Below are 27,334 nucleotides of genomic sequence, written 5' to 3'. Positions count from 1 at the left end.
TTTCTGGTGAAACATCTATGATTTACTTTCCCCTGTTTAGTTCCTTTTCTTCCCTTTTTTTCAAAAACACTTGGTTGCAATTGGTTTAAATGACACACTTGAACGGCACCGTTGCTTTTGCTTTGAAAGTTTTCTTTCTCCTCCGCATCACCACCTGCTCTGTTGAAAGACGCTCCTGAATCAGCATCGCACCTGCATCCAGCCCCCCCCCCCCTGAAGCACAGCAGCATCCGGAGAGCATCCGAGCCTCTGGGATCTCACCTTTGTTCCTGCCGCTTCAGCTTCTCCGGACTTTCTTTCCATTCCCATTTCTGATTAAACACCTATGATTTATTCTCCCCTGTTTAGTTCCTTTTCTTCCCTTTTTTCCCAAAATACTTGGTTCCCCTTGGTTTAAATGACACACTTGAACGGCACCGTTGCTTTTGCTTTGAAAGTTTTCTTTCTCCTCCGCATCACCACCTGCTCTGTTGAAAGACGCTCCTGAATCAGCATCGCACCTGCATCCAGCATCCCCCCCCCTGAAGCACAGCAGCATCCGGAGAGCATCCGAGATTTAACCAAGACAATCACACTAGAACACCCGCACATCCTTCATGCGCAACGACCGGGCGCAAAAGCGCACACATAATACGCACGGTGGAGATCCGCTCAAGTCGCTGGCACAGGAAATCTGGACTGGCTTTTGTTTGAACCGTTTTACCTTTGGCATTCTGAGTGGGGGACCAGGAAAAAGCAGTGGACAAAGTGTGCGGAGTGAAAAGAGGAAAATCTAGCTTGGGGATTGAACGCAGCGGGGCATGTGGATATTGGCATTTCTCTTTCTCCAGAGCATCCTGAATGGTTAGTCTTAATTTTTTTTCTTCTCTCCTATAATTTCAAACTTCATTTACTCTCATCAGGACATTCTGGAAAAGGTGTACTGTATGCAAATTCATGTCAGGGTTTTGAATGGTGTCACGGGTGGTCACCTATAGGCTGGGAGACTTTCCCTCCTCTAATCATTTATAAAATCCACCTTATTAGTCACATTATGGCCTTGATGATGCCAGCGCTATATAAGCACTGCGTACTGCAAAAGCTCCCAATAATGATTCCTGTGTGCACACACAGGGGCCTCCGGCAGGTATTGCACAGGTTTCTTATCGGTTGTTTTACGCATGGGGAGATGCTAATGAATGTGACCTCTTGTTTATCACACTTGAGTGTTTTAGAAGCTACTCATCCATGCGCTTTTCGTTTTCAATAATGTTGCACATCCTATTTTAAAGGTCTTATTTATTTATTTCATTTGGATCCACAATGACTGACGTATTTAATATTGGTTATGTTTGCTGCGCCCTCCCTCCTCCGTATAACTGTTTTAAATCAACTTAGTTGAATTTCATTATGGACGGCAAGAATTTGTTTAATTGATAAAGGCTTTATTTTTTTTAGGTGATTTTAAATAAACGGAGGCATTGCATTTAATTGGTTTATTAAATAATCACAATCATTTGATGGCAGATCATTAACGCTGTGGATATTTAAACATTTAAGATGGGCACGTCAGATGAAGTTATTACATCCAGTTATTTTTGTAACACATCCCTGTTGTGCACTTGAGCCTCACAGTGGGTGGATAGCAGTGGGGGGAGAAAAAAAAGCCATTTGCTTTATTTAATTGAATCCTTTTCATATGATATCATACAGCTGTATTTACAAAACCTATCATATTTTTAGCAACTCTATTTTTTTTTAGATTATGTTTGTTTTAAATAGCTTGCTGACCATGCTTTCAAAATTGCATATCTAATGTGAGACTTTTTCATATGAAGCATATAAAAATGAATCAGTAATGTAAAAATATAAAAAGATTCATAAGACAAATGCAGGGCAGTAGCTGAAAAATACTACACAACGCCTTGATAGCTGTGTGTATGTGTGTGCACTTAAGGGACTGCGCCTGCGTGGATGCATATGTGTGCAGCGAGAAATTTAAAGCCGTCTTTTATATTTTTTTAAGGCCAATTGTGCCTTAAGCATGATTTTCCTATCTTTCTTACCTGTTTTTAAATTCTGCACCTTCGCACCAGTGTAAAAAGGTGTGATTGGGCTGAACTGGAGACATGGTCAGTAGGTGCAAACATGGAAGGGTGTGTACATAAGGAGGGAGCCATGGAGGGAAAAACAGAATGAAGCGAGACGGGAAAATAGAATTGCAGACAGATAGACATTGTCGAGGGAAGGTTACTGCATGATGCAAAGAAATAACAGAGACCCGTGCTTTGAAAAAAAAAAAAAAAGGTTTGAGGATTTGATGTAAAATGGCTATTGGGCAAACGCTGGCACGAGTCCTCAATGCGAAGCTTTGAATGGCAGTCATTTTGAAGCGGCGAGGATGTTAAGAAAGCTCACCCTCAGAAAACAACACAAATAATCCTCCTCTTCAGAGGAGGGAGATAAATACACCCCTACTCTTGCTGTTTGAGCTCCAAACGCCAAGCTCTCCAAGGCATTTCTCACTTCGGGCAAATATGAAATAAAAAATATTGAGATGTATTTTGTAATAACTTTGAATTGAAATTGCACCACCTTGCCATAGCAGAAACTCATAAAAGAGCAGTAAGAACTCATCAGTCACCATCGCCTAGCAGAGCAGACAGTGAAATGAGATGCTCACTAGCTTTCCTGCTATTGCTGGATGTGCTTTGGCTTTTTTTTGCCGTTCCTGTATTCTCATAAAATCAGCACATATCTGATGAGTGTGCAGTCTTTAAAAATGTCATTCTTCATTTTAAATTAGATGTTGACATCTTCATTTATTCATTGTGGAAAAGTTAGGATTATAACTAAGTAAGATTGGTTCCGTGTCCTTCTGTATGATCTAAGAATAAACAACCTTCCCGTTTATAAGTGGCCACTTTCTCATCTCAGAAAGCAACTGTATTCTAGAAATTTCGAGCCTGTAGTCTGGAAGGTTTATCACATGCTGCTTGGCCTGTCACTATGGAAACCTCTATTATTAGAGCCATAGTTGCGTATCAAATAAAGCCGTTGTGTGAATGAGTGACCCTTGACGTTTAATAAAAGGGCACAGATTGAAGAGGAATCTTATAGGTTTGAATGCAGATAGCATTTATCGGTTGTTATTTTATTAAGGATCAATGTTTTGAATAATAAATATCACATTAATATTAGATAAAAAAAAAATCCTGTTAACTTCAACCATTTATGATTTAAAAAAATATTTCGAACTTTTTAAGAGATGGTGCTTTTAGTCATATGTGCAGCATTGTCTAACAGATATTGTTTTTTTCTGTGAACACGAAAACGATACTCTACAACTGCTGCATGTGCACGACAGCCATGTCGTGCAAAGAAATGCAATTGCTATAACTATAGCTAACAGAATATGTTTAGCACCTTGATTTACAGCAAAACAGATTTGAGTATAAATGAAGACAGTGAGTACAAAAGCTGTTTGGGACGAGGAATGTGTTACTCGAAAATTATAATCCGTCACTTGTTGTCCAGAAAAAAAACATGCAGGCACGACGGATTATAATCTCAGCCGTATTAAAACATGCTGTTGGATTATACAGTCCTGACGGTAACTGTTATACTAACAGAATTATACAAATTAATCACAACCATATGAGTCAGAATAATGACTTCATTTCATGTTTACCTGGGATTTCTTCAAGAGTCTAAGGAGAAATGCGAGGAATGATTTGAGTAAATTTGGCTGTGTGGAACTGTGCGTTTGGTGGGAGTTAATCTATTGGGGGCAATTAAGGCAGTTTGCTGATTAGAGGCCCATCTGTTCAAGTTTGTTAGACAGTCCTGTAAGACCTGTGCCCTGCAATCCTCTGTTACCTATTTAAAGATTCTGAGTTGGCGTCCTTAACACTCCTCCCCAAATGCACACAGTATAATTTTTTTGCTCATTTTGTTCAGTTGTTTATTAATGCAATTCATGCATTAGTTGCTTCAGCTTCTGCGGTTAAACAGGATATTTTCCATCAAGACGAGACTCTGAATGAGTCAAACCACCCACTGACTTTAACGTTAGCCACTGATTTCACCGGTTGTCTTTGAATAATATTAGATTACACCGTTTTCATGTGTTTACTTAAGGGCTGTAGACTGTTTTGAACCCTTTAGGGTGAATGAAGGATTGTAATTTGAAGTGTTGTTGAAGTCAATACAACTCCACACTGTAAAAAAAAATCTGTAGTTTTTACAAAAACAATTTGGCAGCTGTGGTTGCCAGACTAATTTTGTAAAAAATACAGAAAAACAGTAAACACATTTACGGCCAAACCCTGTACATTTTACAGTATAAAACTGTAATTTACAAACAAGAAAATGTGAATGTAAACCAGTAAATTCAACAATGCACACTGCTATTAAAATCTGTTTTGTACCTTTAACATACTGACAACCACCATCATAATGCAGGTGGTTAAAGAGAAAGCCACATGAAGAATCAAAGCTCATCACAAGTAGCTTCACCACAAGCAGAAGTATATACTAATATATAGAAGGTGCACAGAGTCATTCATGCAAACACAAAACACCATCATGGTAACACACATGATACTTAAATAATGCATTCAACTTTCATTAAACAACAGAAGATGTAACATAAAGCCCAAATATACATAACTAATAACAAAAACTAAAAAAAAACATAATTATTTAAACAAAATACTTTCAAATGTGGAGTGTCATACAGGGAATTCTGGGAATATCGGTTTACAGTTTTTGACTGTAAATTATACATTGATTTGTTATTTTTACTTCTAAAAACTGTAAAATTAACAGCATTTTACTGTAAAATTACATGAAATGTCTGGTTAGATATTTTACAGTTTTTCCCTGTATATAGTACGGGAACTTACTGTTAACCTATTAACAGTTTTTTTCCGTAGCGTTTTTACAAAATTTTACAGTTAAAATTACACTTATTTTTTACAGTGCACCACTAAATGCAATAGGACAGTTTTATTTCAATGAGCTGTATTGCTAAAATTGACCAAATTTGTTGACTGAGAAATCCTTTGCTGTTGTCTGTTCTTCAGAGGACAAACATGTTTAGAGGTCATTTTGAGGACAGCATGGAGAAATAATAGTCCTGTCACATTATGATATCAGTTTTATTCATTAGGCATGAACTGTTGTTTAATTTACTGTAAATTAATTTCGTACTTAATTATTTGTATTATTCGAATAATATATAGTTATTTTTATTCATGCCGCTTTAGATGAATTTATATAGCTAAAATGATATTTCGATTCTAATGAATGCAAATTTAAGTGAACCATCAAGGTTTATTATTATAATTATTTAAATTTAATTCATTATTTAGTACATTTACAGGTGGCTGCAAAATGCATGTTTCTCACCTATAAAAGTCTAGAGAAAGTCTGTCACTAAAGTATTTTTCTTGTTTTTACAGTGAAAACGTAACATTGATTTCTTTGGAAATTATTAATTGCATTTTAAATAGGCCTAGTTCTCTACATTTTGTTTTTAATCAACATCTATTTTAGCTTACACTCTCAAAACACTCCTAAAATCATAAATTATTATTATTAATATTTAACAAATGCAATATAAATCATAAAATTATAAGGGTTATATATTTTTTTTCTGTGACAAAATATAGCTGATTCCTTTTTTTAATTGACAAGGATTATGTAATAATAATAATAATAATAATAATAATAATAATAAAATCCTCCTTTTGGCTTAATCCTTCCAAGATTTGTAATAAATGACATCTGCCTTATATATTTTTTTTCTGTGACAAAATATAGCTGATTCCTTTTTTTAATTGACAAGGATTATGTAATAATAATAATAATAATAATAATAATAATAATAAAATCCTCCTTTTTAAGGCTTAATCCTTCCAAGATTTGTAAATGACATCTGCCTAATATCCATCAACCAAATGGATCGCTCTGTCATCAATGCCATCTGTAAAATAGCATCAAATGACTTTTATCTCCAGTATGCAGCTCTCTATTCATGTGCTTTCTCTGCACCCCTGTCTTGTTATTTTTAAAATGAGACCCAGAGAGAAGTATGTAGGCTGAGGTATCTCTGACCTAGGTGGGAGAAAGTGACAGGGTGACAAATGACCAGAGCTTGCTTTCTCAACATTGTGATATATTTTTAAACATGGGATAGACTGTAAGATGTAAGACCAAGTTGGCTGTTGGTATTTTTAGCTGCCCCCTTTCAGAGCACTGTCACTTTAGCCAGATGTCTGCTATTCGTTGAATGTACTACAGTATGTATGTGTGCACACGTGCATTTGATATAGGATGTGAACATGCATTTGACCAAGCCATGGTACTGTCTTGTTCTTATTCATTCCAATATTATTTCTGTTGTATTCTCTTTAGAGAATGAAAATATACCTGTAGTATCTTCATCACTGCACTGCAAAAATGCTAGCAACCATATCAACCTTATCAGAATCAGCAAGACAAAACCAGGTCTTGATGTGATTTCCACATGTCCTTGTCCAACGTTTTACCATTGCAACAATAGTTTCTGACAAAAATAGTTACTATAGTTTGTGTTACAGCTATAAAATTATAATACAACATTATATAGGATCTCTTTGAAACAGTGTCAGAAGCTTTCAGTTTTTTAATAATTTGAATTCATTTATTTGATAACAGTTTTCTGGTATGATACCATTCATTTTTGCATATTGTTATTATACCTTTTTATGTCACATAATTATTTTTTCTTAGCTTGCACAATGGATAGACATTATTTATAGTTTTTTTAAAATAATTGAATGCACCTTTCACAATGATCTCCCTGTAAAATCACTGCATTTAAAACATATTACTGTCCTTCAGTTCGTAAAAGCTGTCTCAGCTCCAGAAAGCATGAAGATGTTGCTTTTTGATGTGTGTTTTAGCAGTTAAATGTCTCATTAGAGCGGCAGTTGCCTGAGGTTTATTATGTGTTGCTCTCTCCCCTCTATCAGCTGTTCCCCACAAGTGATTATGCTAATTGCTGTTTGATCAGATGATTAAATTATAATTCGATTAATCCAGGGTACTAAATGCTCTGAATATATTTGTGTCTGCTCGGTTGGCTGGCTGGTTGGTTGGGTGGAACAGCGGTCTCCTGTCACCTTGCTAGCACACATGAAGAAGAAGAAGAAAAAAATTGGAAACGTGACAACCTGAAATGGGAAGAGAAACACTCTGCAGAGAAGAGGGCTGGGGAGGGGTACACTGTGTCCTTCCTTTCAGAAAACACTACAGGGCTGTAGCCTACAGATGTACCACTCTGATACTAACACAGAAGGAAAAAAAATGCATTTAGATAAAACGGACTCAAGAACAAATGTTACTTCTTGCCCAACTGGTTAATGAAAACATAGATATAATCAAAGGAAAATTCATAAAAATACAACTGTTCATTTTTAATCTATGTTAGCTCAGGTCCGTTAATTATCATTAATTGATACAATTTTTCATTTTAATAATGTATTAGTAAATGCTGGAATCAACAATCAACTAAGATTAATAAATGCTTTAGAAGGTTTTTTTTTTTAATTGTTCATTTATGTTAAATACAGAGTTCTGGCATGAAACTCTAGATGGCGCAGTCCGATAGGGCTAACTCAATCTGACCTAATGACATCATTATCACATGACACAGCTGATTGGTTGTCTCCTGTATCGGTAGCCAATGAGCTCGCTGCTCAACATTCAAATATATGACTAGTGCTTGCCATAGCAGTTGCAGCTTGCTTTGGAAACCCTCCACCTTCCCCAGCTCCACCTGATTCATGTATGCTATATGGGGGTTATTTCATGTATGTTATACATGCAGCAGCAATATTTCTTACATGCTCACAGCAGCATGTTGTGGATGTATTGGCAGTAGCAAGTCTCGGTACATGCTCTGCCGCAGCAGCGTAGCAGATCTATTCCGTCAAGACCAAACACATTAACATTGTCATGTACATTACCATGCCAATCCCTCCGAGAGTTGTCATGACAGAACTAATGATAACAAATGGAACCTTGTTGTAAAGTGTTACCCTTTATTTCTTTTTAATTTCTTATTAATAGTAAAAAGCCTAATACTAATAATAGTGATGAATTTAATGACCTAGTCTGAATTAATGCTATAACATGGCTCTGATGAAATCAAAGCATTTAAACAAAATGTTTTCTGTATTAAAGTCAATTTTCATCAGTGAAGTGATTAGTTGCAAAGCAAGCTGATGTTACAAGGTTAACATTTCCACTATGAACTCTTGCTATGTATCAGTTACCCTAGTCACTTTTAAGTCATTAATGGTTGCTGCAACATATTGACTATATTCAGAATACCACACTACTACCATACATTTTCTGCTGTATGTAAACAGAGTAATAACATTTGCTACATTTGCTACAATGTGAAATATGCAACAGACCATGCTGTATTGTACTGTATTCCACAATGCAATGTTCTTAGCTTTACCTTACAATTAAAGTGTGACAAATGAACTGTAAGTAATATTAACCATTTTAAACATAATTTTATTGACTAATTATTTGATTGAACTGACAAGTTTTAAGCCGTTCTTACAGTAAAAGTCATAAAAAAAAATATTTTCTTAATTTTTATTTACGGCATGATAACAGAACACTAAGAATATTAAACATGCAATTTATTAAGGCATATGAAAACGTATGCACAATACAGTTTGAAACATTTAGTGCTGCATATTGCATTCTGTTTTCACGTGTTATACTTGAACTTGGTGTAGAATCCAGGGCCCGTCTTCACAAAACATCAACATCTTACCACTAAGAGTTCTCCTAAATAGCAGTAAAGTTCTTAGCTAATAGTTTCCTCGTAATTCGCCTATTCACAAAGCTGCTGAGACAAACGTTTACTAAGGAATAGACAGACGTCTTAAGCTAAGAGTAAGGGCGGGGTTGACCTCGTTGCTATGGATAATGTCAGCATGCTTACTACCTATGCACACAGTGATTGGCTAATAGGGGAGGGGTCTCTGTCAGAGATTTATTCATAGAAATATTGTAGAGTGCGATATTATGTTGCCATATTCAAATAAAGATTTAAAAATAAAAATGTTACCATATTCAAATAAAGTTTTTATTTGTCAGCCTCTGACGTGTGTGCTTCTCATAAACAATTTGCGGTTATGCATATAAACAGCCTTTTAATTAACAGAGTAGAATAATCATGGCCGACAGTAAGACATGCAGACATAAAAGAAAACCAAACTGGACTCAAGAACAGATGTTACTTCTTGCCCAACTGGTTAATAAAAACAAGGATGGCTGAGGTATCTCTGACCTAGGTGGGAGAAAGTGACAGGGTGACAAATGACCAGAGCTTGCTTTCTCAACATTGTGATATATTTTTAAACATGGGATAGACTGTAAGATGTAAGACCAAGTTGGCTGTTGGTATTTTTAGCTGCCCCCTTTCAGAGCACTGTCACTTTAGCCAGATGTCTGCTATTCGTTGAATGTACTACAGTATGTATGTGTGCACACGTGCATTTGATATAGGATGTGAACATGCATTTGACCAAGCCATGGTACTGTCTTGTTCTTATTCATTCCAATATTATTTCTGTTGTATTCTCTTTAGAGAATGAAAATATACCTGTAGTATCTTCATCACTGCACTGCAAAAATGCTAGCAACCATATCAACCTTATCAGAATCAGCAAGACAAAACCAGGTCTTGATGTGATTTCCACATGTCCTTGTCCAACGTTTTACCATTGCAACAATAGTTTCTGACAAAAATAGTTACTATAGTTTGTGTTACAGCTATAAAATTATAATACAACATTATATAGGATCTCTTTGAAACAGTGTCAGAAGCTTTCAGTTTTTTAATAATTTGAATTCATTTATTTGATAACAGTTTTCTGGTATGATACCATTCATTTTTGCATATTGTTATTATACCTTTTTATGTCACATAATTAATTTTTCTTAGCTTGCACAATGGATAGACATTATTTATAGTTTTTTTTTAATAATTGAATGCACCTTTCACAATGATCTCCCTGTAAAATCACTGCATTTAAAACATATTACTGTCCTTCAGTTCGTAAAAGCTGTCTCAGCTCCAGAAAGCATGAAGATGTTGCTTTTTGATGTGTGTTTTAGCAGTTAAATGTCTCATTAGAGCGGCAGTTGCCTGAGGTTTATTATGTGTTGCTCTCTCCCCTCTATCAGCTGTTCCCCACAAGTGATTATGCTAATTGCTGTTTGATCAGATGATTAAATTATAATTCGATTAATCCAGGGTACTAAATGCTCTGAATATATTTGTGTCTGCTCGGTTGGCTGGCTGGTTGGTTGGGTGGAACAGCGGTCTCCTGTCACCTTGCTAGCACACATGAAGAAGAAGAAGAAAAAAATTGGAAACGTGACAACCTGAAATGGGAAGAGAAACACTCTGCAGAGAAGAGGGCTGGGGAGGGGTACACTGTGTCCTTCCTTTCAGAAAACACTACAGGGCTGTAGCCTACAGATGTACCACTCTGATACTAACACAGAAGGAAAAAAAATGCATTTAGATAAAACGGACTCAAGAACAAATGTTACTTCTTGCCCAACTGGTTAATGAAAACATAGATATAATCAAAGGAAAATTCATAAAAATACAACTGTTCATTTTTAATCTATGTTAGCTCAGGTCCGTTAATTATCATTAATTGATACAATTTTTCATTTTAATAATGTATTAGTAAATGCTGGAATCAACAATCAACTAAGATTAATAAATGCTTTAGAAGGTTTTTTTTTTTAATTGTTCATTTATGTTAAATACAGAGTTCTGGCATGAAACTCTAGATGGCGCAGTCCGATAGGGCTAACTCAATCTGACCTAATGACATCATTATCACATGACACAGCTGATTGGTTGTCTCCTGTATCGGTAGCCAATGAGCTCGCTGCTCAACATTCAAATATATGACTAGTGCTTGCCATAGCAGTTGCAGCTTGCTTTGGAAACCCTCCACCTTCCCCAGCTCCACCTGATTCATGTATGCTATATGGGGGTTATTTCATGTATGTTATACATGCAGCAGCAATATTTCTTACATGCTCACAGCAGCATGTTGTGGATGTATTGGCAGTAGCAAGTCTCGGTACATGCTCTGCCGCAGCAGCGTAGCAGATCTATTCCGTCAAGACCAAACACATTAACATTGTCATGTACATTACCATGCCAATCCCTCCGAGAGTTGTCATGACAGAACTAATGATAACAAATGGAACCTTGTTGTAAAGTGTTACCCTTTATTTCTTTTTAATTTCTTATTAATAGTAAAAAGCCTAATACTAATAATAGTGATGAATTTAATGACCTAGTCTGAATTAATGCTATAACATGGCTCTGATGAAATCAAAGCATTTAAACAAAATGTTTTCTGTATTAAAGTCAATTTTCATCAGTGAAGTGATTAGTTGCAAATTTACGTTGCAAAGCAAGCTGATGTTACAAGGTTAACATTTCCACTATGAACTCTTGCTATGTATCAGTTACCCTAGTCACTTTTAAGTCATTAATGGTTGCTGCAACATATTGACTATATTCAGAATACCACACTACTACCATACATTTTCTGCTGTATGTAAACAGAGTAATAACATTTGCTACATTTGCTACAATGTGAAATATGCAACAGACCATGCTGTATTGTACTGTATTCCACAATGCAATGTTCTTAGCTTTACCTTACAATTAAAGTGTGACAAATGAACTGTAAGTAATATTAACCATTTTAAACATAATTTTATTGACTAATTATTTGATTGAACTGACCAGTTTTAAGCCGTTCTTACAGTAAAAGTCATAAAAAAAAATATTTTCTTAATTTTTATTTACGGCATGATAACAGAACACTAAGAATATTAAACATGCAATTTATTAAGGCATATGAAAACGTATGCACAATACAGTTTGAAACATTTAGTGCTGCATATTGCATTCTGTTTTCACGTGTTATACTTGAACTTGGTGTAGAATCCAGGGCCCGTCTTCACAAAACTTCAACATCTTACCACTAAGAGTTCTCCTAAATAGCAGTAAAAGTTCTTAGCTAATAGTTTCCTCGTAATTCGCCTATTCACAAAGCTGCTGAGACAAACGTTTACTAAGGAACAGACAGAAGTCTTAAGCTAAGAGTAAGGGCGGGGTTGACCTCGTTGCTATGGATAATGTCAGCATGCTTACTACCTATGCACACAGTGATTGGCTAATAGGGGAGGGGTCTCTGTCAGAGATTTATTCATAGAAATATTGTAGAGTGCGATATTATGTTGCCATATTCAAATAAAGATTTAAAAATAAAAATGTTGCCATATTCAAATAAAGTTTTTATTTGTCAGCCTCTTACGTGTGTGCTTCTCATAAACAATTTGCGGTTATGCATATAAACAGCCTTTTAATTAACAGAGTAGAATAATCATGGCCGACAGTAAGACATGCAGACATAAAAGAAAACCAAACTGGACTCAAGAACAGATGTTACTTCTTGCCCAACTGGTTAATAAAAACAAGGATAGAATCAAATGAAAATCTGGAGTTGCGATAACCTCCAAAACCAAAGGCGATATGGTCAAATGTTTCTAAAATGTTTATATTCTGAGGCAGATTGCCGGCAACAGCCTTTTTAGGATGGTTGTGATTTGGTCACTACTCCTAATCTTTCACAGATTTAGGAGCTAGTTTTAGTGCTAAAACGCTTTGTGAAATGCTCTTAGAGCAAACATTTAGGAGTCCTAAATTTAGGACTGACACGCCCATTATTTTTAAGATTTTCTCCGAAATCAGCAAGTTGTGAGCTTGCCATATTCAAATAAAGATTTAAAAATAAAAATGTTGCCATATTCAAATAAAGTTTTTATTTGTCAGCCTCTTACGTGTGTGCTTCTCATAAACAATTTGCGGTTATGCATATAAACAGCCTTTTAATTAACAGAGTAGAATAATCATGGCCGACAGTAAGACATGCAGACATAAAAGAAAACCAAACTGGACTCAAGAACAGATGTTACTTCTTGCCCAACTGGTTAATAAAAACAAGGATAGAATCAAATGAAAATCTGGAGTTGCGATAACCTCCAAAACCAAAGGCGATATGGTCAAATGTTTCTAAAATGTTTATATTCTGAGGCAGATTGCCGGCAACAGCCTTTTTAGGATGGTTGTGATTTGGTCACTACTCCTAATCTTTCACAGATTTAGGAGCTAGTTTTAGTGCTAAAACGCTTTGTGAAATGCTCTTAGAGCAAACATTTAGGAGTCCTAAATTTAGGACTGACACGCCCATTATTTTTAAGATTTTCTCCGAAATCAGCAAGTTGTGAGCTACTTTTAGAATTAAGATGTTTTGTGAATACGGGCACATATCTTTTCTATAATCCTTTGTCAGCAAATTAGCATTTTAGCAAAGATGCTAATTCATTTACAAAGGTGTCATTAATCACTATATAGCATATTATTTGTAGAGATAATGAAATATTGTCTTACATTGGACCTCAGTAATGACCAGGTGTACTGAGATGTGGACTGTGATGTTTGGCATCGTTGTGCCGCAAGTGCACACAGCTAACCAAGCTGGGCATTAGCCTTTGCAAGCTCAAATAGACGGATGTGTACAGATGCTATTGAAACAGACACCTGCACCATGAGAAAGACAACACAGAGGAAGCTGAACCCAGAACAGTTTTACGTGCCAAAGAGATGAAAAAAGCCACTATCCGGAGATGCGCTGACCACAATGAGGGTTCTTGTTGAACCTCTCGCTGGCTCTAATGAAGGCAGGATGCTTGTTTGTAAAGATGCTCTACATCATTATGAACCGTCAAGGCAGGACGGCCTCTCTGGACACCGGTCTCATAGACTTTCCTTTGAGCCGTTAGATAGAGGCTTCTCTGTATGTTGACAGAGGAGTTTTGACTTCCCACTGAAGAGCTTTTGTATCCCCTAATTTTTATTCCCTCAGCCGCTGTCCAATAACAGACTCTTATTTAGGAAGCGCCAAGATTAGAAGTCAGATTTTATTGATTAGACACATTTTCACTTTCAGCAAATAGAGCTGAAAATCAAGCTAATCAGTTAACATTAACCAGATAGAGTACAACTATCATTTAGATAATTCAATTAATCATTGGTACAGAAAAGTAACAGAAAGTAATATAGTACTCATGATACGATGTCAATACCATGTTTTTTTTCTGACATACTTCGGCTTTTTGGACATGTACCATTGTACCATGCACCATATACTGTATATACAGTATACTACCATTATCACTATACATGGTCTTTGCCTCAGTACATTTCTGTAAGTGTAATGGTTTGGCCATGAATTAGGTTCAAATTACTACAATGTATTTATTTGTTTATTAAACTGTGTTTTGTATAGCCTTATAATACACAGTTTAATGACAATTTGTGACTCTTTTACATTTTGTCAAATAGTTGGCTTTTTCATAAACATACATACAATCTCATTTATGCATTTTCATACGTTCTGCTTATGACCTTTATTATACATAATATATGTTTTTCGACTTTGTACAAAATTGAAACTTTATAAACTAATTATGTTTTCTTGTCCAACTGAGTTGGATTTATGACTAACGACATAAGTTCTGGTCCTCATTGCAGCTGACCAATAATTCCCTACTTCTGGCTGTGTTTTACCACAGATTACACCACAGTAATAGATTGTTGTTAAGCAAATTAATAAAAAAAATTACGTGGCAGTGTTCACAAACTGTTTTACAGAAAACACCAAAGAAATTTGCTGAAATGTGTGTAGACTGCAGTTAGCATCTAATTGTTGCCTATGTTGCTGCTAATCCCTGTTAAAGTCATGTTGCAATGGAAATAGCGACAAATCTTTATCGTATTTGTATTGTGATGTACACATTCATGTCTAACTGATTATCGGAAAAGAAAAAATAGAATGGGGACTTGGTTCCATGCATTGGTTGTTGATTTGTTTTTGAGACGTGTTGCACTCAAAAGTGGAGCCAGAGGAGCTTGCAGAGGTAGAGAAGTCTGTAATTTTGATTAAAACATTACATGGTCAAATTAAAAACAAAAAGGAACCATAGACACACATGCACAAATGAATTGTTCTCAATAAGATCTATAACACGCATTTAGAAAACATGCCGACTTTAATGCAAACTCCTCTTTAGGCTGAATTTACAGCATTAGGCCTAATGCGCAGATTTATATCTACATTTAATGTATTAATTTAGCAGGCGCTTTTATCCGCTCACTTATAAATGACAAATGCAACAAAAAGCAATTCATCCTAAGCAGGCAGTAACATGAGAAGTACTAAGGCAAATTTTCTCACGGAGAGAAATAAGAAATAGTAAAAGCACAGAAAGTGCCCATGGAAAAGATTTGTTTTTAGCCATTTCCTGAATATTGTAGGAGATTTGGCAGTTCAGGGAGGGTTCAGAAGATCATTCCACCATCGAGGAGCAGTGAGCGAGAGAACAGTGCAGAGTTGTAAGAGTTAGTGGAGGTAAGAGGGCCCATGGCTGTTCTGTAAGCATCAACGTTTTGAACTTGATGCGAACTGCAACCAGTAGCCAGTGAAGAGAGGTGGAATGTGGGCTGACTTCGGCTCATTAAAGGTTTGATGGCCAAAAGAACATTGCAATTGTCCAACTATAAATGACACTGGATTCCTGAACAAGGAGGTATGAGCATGCTCAGTTAAGAAGGAAGGACCTGATGTTTTGCAGCGCAAACCTGGGTGAGCGCGCTGTCATTACAATGTGGTCTTCGAAGCTCTGCTGGTCACTAAAGATTATTTAATATGAGATGGCACCAACGTCACGTTTCTGTGATGTATGTCATCAAAGAGCTCTGATGATGACACACTGTTTGATCATTGTCTGGATTCACTAGAGACAATGATGGTGTGTGTATTGTGTTTATTCAATTCCGCTAATGCTCCCAAATCTATATTTCACAACAGTAAAAACTTCTCATATAATCTTGTAATACTATTTAATGCTGTATTGTGTCATGAAAATACAGCTGATAAAAAATATAGAACCTGCTTTACTGGCATTTAGGCTGAACTTTATTCTTGTATATACAGGTGCAGTACATATTAAAGGAAAACTGTTGCTAAATGAAAACATCTGTGGTTTTCTTTGTCAAATATCACATCTAATATATTATCAAGTTTGCAAACACTGTGCAAGTGTACACGGCTTCACGTCTCTGTTTTCAACTCCTCTCCCGAATACAAGCATTAAATCTCGTTGATCAGTTAAATCCATCCGAACACACCTTGAGACGAGTTGTAACATCTAAAGTGTTGAAATGTGGTCGTAGCTAATTGTTTTAGCGTCTTGATTTACAGTGCTTATTAGAATTAATTCAAAGGTATTAAAGCGTTTGTGCTTGTCTTCTGTTCATGCACTAAGAATGGCTAGAAATGGATTGGGTGTGTATTGTAGTGTGTAGGATAAATTAATTTGATAACTGTTAATTATGGAATTAAGTGATGCCAGCCAGTAGCCTTCAGCAGCAGCTCCAGAGATCCTACCTAACACTATCATTGATAAATATTATCTTGCTTTACTTGGCTAAGTGACTTGCCTTAATGGATTTAGCGGTTTTTGAATATGGAAGTGCTTAGATTGAAATTGCCTGACTAACAGCCTTGTTCGTGCCATCAGCTGGGCAAATTCAGACATTAAAGTCAACAGCGCTTTCGTTTTCCGATCTCAGCCTGCTGCCAAGTCGGCTCTTAACGAGCTGCTCACGTTCGTTTAAAACATGACAACGGGAATCAGAGGCGCACCGCAGGGCCACACTCGGCGTGCTTTACCCTTCGCCGACATCAGAGAGCCGATCTGTCTGCACATATCACAGGCGAGCAGACGGCAGGCCTTTTCTCGTCTGTCATGTCCTGCTTAATATTCATGAAAGCAAATTGGGAGATACTAGTTAGTAAATAATCAAAATCACAAAACTTTCTTATTGGCAAGTTGGAATGGTACTCGACAGGCATTGATTTGTTCATTTATTTGTAGTGTTAGTGTTTGCCTCATCAGCATTGATCGCACCTTTGCTCAGATCAAATGCATCAGTGGTGCCGAAAACGGTTTGGCATGGCTGATTAGACAGTTGAAGATGATAAATGCTGTTGTGTGAGATTGACTAGTCACCCTAAATTTGAGTCAGTGTCTAGTGTTCTGCCTGTTATGTTCTTTAAATTAATGTCTAACATTGTTCTTTTCTTTCCATCTTACGGATTTTTTTATGATTTTGTCATTTGTATTGCATCTCAAGTTTGCCCGTAGCTTTTTAGGAACTACCACATAACGCATGATTCATATCAAATTGTAATAATTTTCTGACCCTAATGCAGTGTTTGCCAAGCTAAGCTATTTAAAATTTAAAGTAGCTGCACTATAGAATAGCTCTTTGTTGTAGTTAGTTCTACTACAAGCTACTAAGAAGTAGCTAAATATGTTAGATCCATCAACAAGGCAATATCATTTCAGATATGTGACCCTGGACCACAAAACCAGTCATAAGGGCTGATATTTTTCGAAATGGAGATTTATACATAATCTGGAAGCTGAATAAATATGATTTCCATTGATGTATGGTTTGTTAGAATAGGACAATATTGGGCAGAGATACAACTATTTGAATATCTGGAAACTGAGGGTGCAAAAAAAATCTAAATATTGAGAAAATCACCTTTAAACTGTCTAAATTAAGTCTTTAGCAATGCATATTACTAATCAAAAATGAAGTTTTGATATATTTACGGTAGGAAATTTACAAAGTATCTTCATGGAACATGATCTTTATTTAATATCCGAATGATTTTTGGCATAAAAGAAAAATCGATCATTTTGACCCATGCAATGTATTTTTGGTTATTGCTACAAATATACCCCAGCGACTTAAGACTGGTTTTGTGGTCCAGGGTCACATATAATCTATCCAATGACAATTTATAATTTATACCATTTTATGCCACAAAAACAACTGGTCATCTAGGTTCATCTAGGATGTACTGATTCACTTATGACTTTCTAATGCTACTGTACATATGAGAGAAAGAGAGCTGTTTATAAAGCATTTGTTCTCTGGAATGAATCAGACTTTTGAACGCTATATAGCAAGGGCTGCTTAGGACAAACTGATTCATTAGAACGACCCAGACTTTTCGAATGTTATGAGAGAGGTCCATTTAGAATGAATCAGATTTTGCAACGCTGCATATGTTTTTAAAAACGATTTGTTGAGTCATATGACGAGTGTTCCTCAAATCAAACCACCAAAACTGAAATCAGTTCATGAATTTAGCATCTTGGTGATGGGTGCAGATGGAGAATAGAACTGTATCCAATATTCTCCCCAATGTACTTATTCATTATTCCCTACATTATGCCACTAATATAGTCCACTTGAAGGAGTAAATGAAAATTAATGAGCAAATTTGGTCATTGAGTGTATTGGAAGGACTGCTGCTTTTTGCATATTTTGTGCTTGATTTTTAATAATAAAATTAAAAAGCTGACAGTGTGATTGCGACCTGGTAAGCTAAAACACGAAGATGATTCTGATGTGGCCACCATCTATACAATGGCTGCATGTTTTGTAACAAATACTGTACTATGATAAAAAGATTGTTATGAAAAATATTGTTTGTTAGAAATATTTATGGCCAGTGATTTTTCTCAATTCACCTCATCACAACATTGTACACTATCCATACCCCTTTTTAGCTTAGTGATTTCTAAAATCTATTAGCATTACATTAATATTACTTTAAATTTAAATATTGCAGGCCTGGAGGCTAAAGTGTAAAATTGTCAGTGTGGACATTTCCAATTCCAAATTTTAGTAGATTTGACAACTTCAGTGAATTTGAGTTTAAACAAGGAGTGGATATTCTCTTTGAGACCTCTAGATTCTGACTGGCAGTCTTTGCCTCTGGCATAAAGCTCATCTCCTGGTGCTCTCAAAGCCAGCACTCTTTAGCATGCTGTCAGTATGGCAAAAAAATAAAATAAATAAATACAATTTGATTCCCATTTCTACTTTGTCCCTGTACCAATATGCTTATGAAGCACAGAACAAAATCTAAAACTGAGCTAATTTCCCAGTACTGTAATTAAGGTAAGTATGAAAGTAAGTATGAATAAATACTTTAATGTAGAATTTTACACTAGCAAAAGTGCTGCTGTTTCAGATGACAACACTGTAGTTATGTTTTGTGTTTGAATTAATCAGTAGTTTAGTTGAGTGAATAATTCAATGACTCGCTCATAAAGAAAGTCAAGTTGTTGGCAACTTCAGGCATAACAAGTTAATATTCAGCAATAGCTAATCTAAAATCACCACCACTAATGCACAAGCTAATTGTAAGTATTTATTAGGGCTGTCAGTTTAATGAGCTAACTTAATTAGTTATGAAAAATAACGCAATTTAAAATATTTTAACACCATTAACACACTGGCGCTCGCCCCCAGACCTGTACGTCATCTTACATTTCATAAAGTTGACTGTTGACAAACATGATGCAGGGCAACAACTCCATAAATGCAGTTATGCCCTAAAATTCAAGATATTGGGGCAAAAATGCTCCTGTATGAGTTTCTGTCTCATGTTTATATCACATGATAAGCAATATCACAGGAGCAGCGAGAGCAGTATCACACAAGTACTGTTTTTGTCCCGAATATCATGAGTGCAAATGTGGTTTTATACAACAGTTCAGTAAAGAAGTTAATATTGTGTTATATTTTCAACACAATATTGTCTGTTTTTTTCTCAGTTTTGCCAACAAAAAAATATTACGTATAAAGCCACATCAGTGATTGTTGTGCATCTCTGAGCAACGCAACGGTGTTTAGTTTCTGAATGAATCCGCGTTTTGAATGAATCGTGTGAATCAATGATTCAAAGACCCATTCATAAAGAGAGGCATTTACTGAATTCCTGAATGAATCAGCCGTTTGAACGAATCGAATGAAAGACTCATAAAGACATTTGTATGTTGAATCAAATAAAATATTTCTTTCTAAAGCTACTATGTGTGATGTCTTCTTAACACTTTCTCATTTAACACAAAAATAGCTTTAAATAATCTTTTCGGGTTACAAATGTAATTTGTGATTAATGTGACATCATGTAATTAATTAGATAAAAAATTGTAATCAAAAGACAGCCCTAATATTTATATGTCATGCTAATATTTATTGTTCTGCATTTATTTTATGATTTTCAGGTGGAATGTGACCTGTACATTTTTTTAATGTGAATTCTACTCTGTGGGGTTTTATCTTTGGATGCTTTATTATTTTATAGGACAGATATACTGAATGAAACATGAAATGGTACTTTCAAACCTGTCTGTAAACCTTGTGAAATTAAATCAATGTATTCGTGCATCTCTATTTGAGTATGTGTTTGTGTACGCACATGTGCCCTGCTAATTAGGAGGGTAAAAAAATTCATGAAAGTTGTGTGCGTGTTTCTGAAATGCCCTACTAAAGTCACCTTGGCTTGGTGTTAGACACTTTCCATCAGGTGCAGCCCATGCCTCAGGTGACACGACATTAAAGGCCTACAGGCAAAGCAAGGCCAGTGCATTAGAGTCAACTGCCATCCCAATCACTCTCCCGGCCCAAAGAGAAGGAAGAATACTGTAGATGTATTTGATGTACAGACCTTCAGATGAGAGGAGCAGTTTAATACTGAATGGAGTGTGGTTTCTTCCAAAGCTGTACCCAAAGAGAGAAAAAACCTTGGTTAATTATGAATGCACATAATATATTATTAAACAGTGTCACTTTCGTCTTTATGGTTCATTTCATGAAAAATTATGACAATTATGAATTTTTCCTCTGGGTTGCTGATTATTAAAGTGCTGTTTTCTTGTTCAAATGCGGGGCCCTTTCAATAAAGATTAGATGTGACTTCTGCTTTTGGACAAATCAATTTTGTCTGCTTGATTTGTAAAGAAAAATAAACCCCAACCCTTTAAGAAGGCTACCTTTTCAGAACAAACACATCCATCAAACATGAGATGTCATGAATTAAAATAATGTTTCGTTTGTTTTGAACTAAATAGAGCATTTTAAGGTAAAATCCTTAATGGGGATATGGTGTTTATTTGGGTCAATAAGAGAATAATAATAATAAAAAAAAATTATTGTCGAATAGAACAAATGCCTGAAGTGATAAGAGATATATACAAAAGAGCAGAGCGGTAGTATGTGAAGACTGTAATTGAGAACCACTGGTCTGAGGAACCCCTTCATTGCTGTAACCCTAAAAACCAGAGTGCCAGAGGGTTAAATAGGCATTTTCGTTTTCCTGAAGCCACCAGGGTGGCACTGGGGCTTGGGCCCGTCGTCGCTGCTTGCAGCTGTGTTTGTATTTTTTTTTAAACAAAATTTGTGAATATTTATAAATATCATTACTGACCTGAATTAGCCTAGCCCTTGTCAATAAAAAATAAATACCATTATTTGACTTACTGACTTTCACCCGCAGTCATGAGGGTTTTGCTTTTAAATTTTTTATTTTGTTGTTTTTATTTGTTAATTTTTTTTGTATATATCTTTTATTTTTGCATATATCTGTTAGTTGCACCACATGACTTTGATTTTACTGGAATGTTTTTATTTATTTATTTTAAATATTATCAAGCAGTGAATACTTTTGTTTTGGTCTAAGAAATAATCATTTAATCAGACTTTTTCCTCCATAATTAAGTAGCTAAGAATAGTAGACATGCTAAAAAAGAGCATCATGGCTTGACTGACAATCCTTCCTGCTGGTGTCCAAGTGGAAGAAACATGGTTTACTCTCTGCAATCTGAATATCTTAATTAGGATTTATTCATCTGTAGTGGACACACATGGAATTTCAATTTCTTTTACATCAGAAGGTCTTTACTTCATTGCGAGAAGCCACACTTACAGAACGCTCATCTAATAACTAACATACCCTCATGAATTCATCAAGTGCCAGATGATTAGTGCAGAATGTGTTGAATCACTTGAGTTAGGTAGCAAAATGTCTTTATCCGTCCTTTTGGAATGAAGATCAACAATAATTTGCTTTGGTTTACAAAAGAGTGAGCGAGCAAATTCTTATTGCATAAAGGCCAGAATGTTTTCACACTCTTTAATATTGGAACAAACGCACCGCCAAGCCTCTCGCTGGCAAAACAAGATATTTTAACAGATGGTTGCTTCAGCGTGCCACTTGATGAATGGTACCATATGTCTCAGATTGCCACAGTAAAGATTATCACCATTACGAGCGCTTGTTCGCGGGTTTTGTTTGTTTGCTTGTCTGTGTTTGCTCATCAAGCGTGCCAACAACTGGAGTGTTATATCTGAGCATGTGGGCGCACATGTGTTTATGAATACATGTCATCTTCTGTGTGTGTACCTTCTGCTTTGTGAGTGAAACCCGCTGATCCTCAGAAAAGGTTGAAACTGCTGCAATTTGAAACCTTGTTAGAAATTTATGAAGTGCTAAAATGTTTAGTCCCGAGGGAAAACACTGCCAGCTGTCACTGGTGAGCCATTTACTGCCAAACGGAGATTGGTGCTCAGATAGGGCCTGTGGCACAGCATTGAAGAGATTTTCATCAAGACGCAAGAGAAATTTAGCAATTAGCAGGAAGTCATTCAACTTGAACTTTTCTTTGGTTGTGATTAGCTTCATGATGCAATGCCACATTTTCTCTTCTGTGTCTTAGTGCTGATCTTTAATACTCTCTCTATATTTATATATGTACTGTTAGCATTTGTGCTCATGTGTATTTACTGCGATATTACAAAAATATTAAGATGCCAATTTGATGCTTTGTCATTTAAAAAATGTATTTTATATATATATATATATATATATATATATATATATATACACAATCAAAATAATTCAAATAAACAATTATAAATCAAAATAACTTTAAATCATTTTAATGTAAAGTAGATCACAGTTTATTTTTACTTGACTTACTTATAGTTGCATCTCCATAGTAAGCTGTAAACAGAAAATTATAACATCAAAAACTGACATTTCACTTCCACATCCAACATTAATTTGTCTCATTAATGCTTCTTCGTCCCTATTAATGTACTCGCTCACGCATTCTTGTCCTTGTCTTTTCCTTTCCAGTTTTCGGTGAAGATCTACGTTCCAGCTTATATTTTGTCAATGCATCTCTGCAAGAGGTAGTGTTCTCCAGCACCACAGGGGCACTGGTGCCGTGTCCTGCCGCGGCCGTGCCCCCCGCCGCGCTGCGCTGGTACCTCGCCACCGGGGAGGAGATCTACGATGTCCCAGGCATCCGCCATGTGCACCCCAATGGCACGCTGCAGATCTATGGCTTCCTGCCATCCAGCTTTAGTAACCTAATCAATGACAATACATACTACTGCACAGCGGAAAACCCATCAGGAAAGATCAGGAGTCAAGATCTACACATCAAGGCCGGTCAGTCAGCTCAACAGAACAAAAAAACATGCAACCTACAGTGAGGAATACACAAAATGTATTTTTTTATTATTATAGCATAATGATTAATTTAATTATTGTAGAGAAAATTCCTGGTATTACTATCCTTGTAGGGGGTAGTGTATTTAGTCCCCAATGTAGGGAATAACACACACACACACACACACACACACACACAAAGAAAACAACGAAAATCAAGAACTAATCTAGTTTTTAACATATAAAATAACCTTTGAGCGTTTCAAATTACCTACAGCTCAGCATTATATATTAAAAGTGCTCATAGTTGTGCTTCTGTGATAGCTCTGAGATAGACAGATGAAAAACACTGAAATATTAATGCCTTTTTTGCTTAGGTCAGTCATGTGTGGAGAAGACAATGCTGGAATTTGGGTCATTTTTTGTGGGCCATTGTGTATTCTCGCTCTCTTTCTTTTGCTATCTCTTTTTGTACATCTGTCTCTTTTTGTATCTATCAGAATATGATTAGAGTATACATTCTTAGAAGTCACACTTTCAGTTAGTATTGTGAACTTGTAAGAATGACACTGAGTAAAAAAACACCTCTTTTCTCTTGACCGCAGTATTCCGCGAGCCATACACAGTGCGGGTGGCTGATCAGAGAGTCATGCGAGGGAATACGGCGGTCTTCAAGTGCATTATCCCGGCCTCAGTAGAGGAGTACGTCAGTGTTGTATCATGGGAGAAAGACACAGTCTCACTTGTCTCAGGTAGGGCTGATCACTCACATTGCTTTTGATAAACATGCAAGACTTATGAAAGCCTTCTTTTGCCATTTTTTAAAAATTCCCCTGAACTGCCATTCACTCTCTAGCATTAAATTTGTGTCATGCTGAAACAAAATGGGTCGCATAGCATGTTAATCTTGATCTGCCTCAGCTGTTTTGAAATAGTTGAGTGCTTTACTTTATGGTATATGTTTGATTTAACTCTTTGATTGACTAGTACCCTCTGGCTGGATTTGCCAGGAATGGAAGAATTTAGGGAAAGTTCAAGTGTGGTTTTTGGCTATAGACATGCAAAAGCGACTGTAAAGTTTAGCAAGCACTGTACATTCACTAGTTATTTGAAGTCCTTAGATTCAAAGATATGCCTGGCAAAGAATCTGGACGTGACAGACGGTAAACGTCTTGTACCAGAGCTTTTATTGAGCTTTGAAAAATCCATTCTCTCACCAATCAATGTACATCACCACTTATGACTAGCTGATGACATTTCCATGGTAACACTCTGGTAGTAACTGGCCAGTGTGGTTGGTGAAATATGGAATACTATACATGATATTCCTCATACCTTTATGAATGGTTCTGCAATTACATGGTAAGTGTCATTTATAAAGATGATCAATTTTATCTGATGCAGTCACAACACACATGCCAATATCAACCCGTGTGCAAAATGTCAGAAGCATTAGACCTATCCAATGCTCATCCCTCGCTAAATATTTAATGATGAAGGACCTGAAAGCTCTCTGGCATGTGAAGCTGAAGAATTGTTTACTCTTGCAGAGAAGTGGGCTTTGAGATTTTTGTGCTGGCATGTGCCTGCGCTTCATTCTTTTCTAAATCAACCAGATTTTGCTAATAACTGTTGTTGGTGGTGTGGTCAGCATGAAGATCGGCTCTTTGGGGATTAGATTAGTTGTTCAAATACATGTTCCAAAATTACTACATGTATTTCATAAAATACCAACAACAACCAGTGTACAGTCAGCACACAATCAATTCAGCTGGAATCTCTGGGATACCATTGTGTTGTTGCATCAAATGCAGGTTGTGAATTCAAAGGCATTTCCTTGAAGTGGCTGTTAACCAGTAGTTATTTAGACATTGTTTTGGGCTATAGCTTTAGGTATAGAAACCTTTCTAAAAGCTTGCCAATTTTAATGTAATGCCAATAATGATAGATTTGGGATATGTCAAGATTACTCTTGGGTCTGAACTTGACCTTCTGCCTTCACGTGCCAAAAGGCCTCCTCAAAACTAAATGCTGGTCATGTTTTAAAAAGAAGCAGCCCTTCACATAGCTTTGCAAACTATTAGAGGTCTGCCAACAATGCCAACTTTCTTGTTCTTGGTGGGTACAATCAATTCCAACATACATTTTTTTTCCCACATGGAAATCATAATATGGAAGAAAAATAGGCTGTGGAAATGTATTGCATTTTCATAGACGTACACAGTGCTATCAAGGCATATTACTGGTCACCCCATTGCTCCAAAACTGCAGTGTGAGACATTTTATTTTCTTGTCTTGGCAGCTTTTTTAATGTTAAAGGGATAGTTCACCCAAAAATGAAAATTTGATGTTTATCTGCTTAGGACATCCAAGATGTAGGTGACTTTGTTTCTTCAGTAGAACACAAACAAAGATTTTTAAGTCAAACCGTTGTAGACCTAACCATTGACACTCCTAATCGAGATTGTAGATAGAGTGTCAACGGTCCATTTGAGAGATAGGGGGCAGTAATGCACTTATAAGTCTGCGATCCGCCGTAAAGCAAGAAGAAGAAGACGCGTCACGCGCCGGCTTTTGAGAACAGTTCGAACATTCCGGTGAATCAGAGGTAAAAGACGATATAAATACTGTTCAGTTTCTTGCACAGACCGATCGTTTCGTGTCTTCACACATCAATGTATCGTCACTAATTTGTTTTTGTTTGAGTATGTTTTTTTTTACTCTCAAAGCCGTGATTCCCATTCACTTCCATTATAAGACTGACAGACTGCAACGGTTTGACTTAAAAATCTTCGTTTGTGTTCTACTGAAGAAACAAAATCACCTACATCTTGGATGCCCTGGGGGTAAGCAGATAAACATCACATTTTCATTTTTGGGTGAACTATCCCTTTAAATCCCAGATGTAACTGGATGTGTTTCTTCAAATGTGGACACAGATTTTGCACTTAAAAATAAAATTAACAGAATGTAAAGACATTTCTCAACCTCAAACAATGTCTATGAGTGGACGTACATGGATCACAGGAGTATTCTGAAATTTGACTACAACTACTTTGTCCTGCTTCGCTTCAAACATCATGTCTCATAAATTTCCTCAAGTATATACTGACACTTTTGAAAAATTTTGTTGCAAAATTGTTGGCAGTTCTTAATTTCAAAATGCGACTCATATTTTTGACGCATTTTCATATTTTAATGTTGAAAATCTGGTCTAGGACAAAGACAAAAGTGTAAAATCAATTGCCAAATGCATTAAAATTATAAATACATTTTGAAGAACCTGAATGAAATTGTAAATCAGGATACTGTACATCAGAGCAGAACCATTGTGCTGTTAGCATGAAGCATTCGATCTCTTTTCCCTTGTCTGCTTAGCATAAATCAGTGTTCGGAGTGGACGTGCGAGCTATTCCGACCCTATAATTCCGGCTAACATTGGAGATTGTCCCGCAAATCACAGAGAAGATGAAATGCATGATTACAGAGTGGGACTTGTCTTAATTAATGAACTGTGATTGAAAATATAATTACAATATGAATTACCTCTCAAAATAAAGACTGCTCTCTAGTCATTTGAAGCGAGGGCCTGTTTTAAATGTGAATGAACGGGGCCTAATGATACTCTAACTTACCATTAATCTGTCATGCATTTTAAAACGGACCTTTCTGTGTGCGCTTTCAAATTCATGGTTGTGGATCCGTCCCCTCCCGGCTTTTGATAAACAATTGACAGCTCTAATAAAGAGATGAAAGGCTGTGCAGGTGAAAGGGCCCATGTGTGTGCGTTT

At 36.2% G+C, this 27,334-nt stretch overlaps 1 protein-coding gene across 1 annotated transcript in view; it reads left to right on the top strand.

Annotated features, from left to right (window-relative positions):
- Positions 1 to 261: 261 nt before the first annotated feature.
- The window catches only part of LOC107562808 (Down syndrome cell adhesion molecule homolog), a 142,419-nt gene continuing 115,346 nt past the window's right edge, over positions 262 to 27,334 (top strand). Inside the window, exons 1-3 of the mRNA XM_016247532.1 lie at positions 262 to 843; positions 23,226 to 23,543; positions 24,149 to 24,295. Of these exons, the coding sequence (XP_016103018.1) occupies positions 801 to 843; positions 23,226 to 23,543; positions 24,149 to 24,295 (508 nt within the window). The 5' untranslated portion in view covers positions 262 to 800. The remainder of the gene's footprint in view (positions 844 to 23,225; positions 23,544 to 24,148; positions 24,296 to 27,334) is intronic.

Source organism: Sinocyclocheilus grahami, unplaced genomic scaffold (assembly GCF_001515645.1).
Source record: "Sinocyclocheilus grahami isolate Dianchi unplaced genomic scaffold, SAMN03320097.WGS_v1.1 scaffold841.1, whole genome shotgun sequence".
NCBI lineage: Eukaryota > Metazoa > Chordata > Actinopteri > Cypriniformes > Cyprinidae > Sinocyclocheilus > Sinocyclocheilus grahami.
Note: the sequence above shows the minus strand (reverse complement) of the source record. Positions and strands in the feature narration are given on the sequence as shown.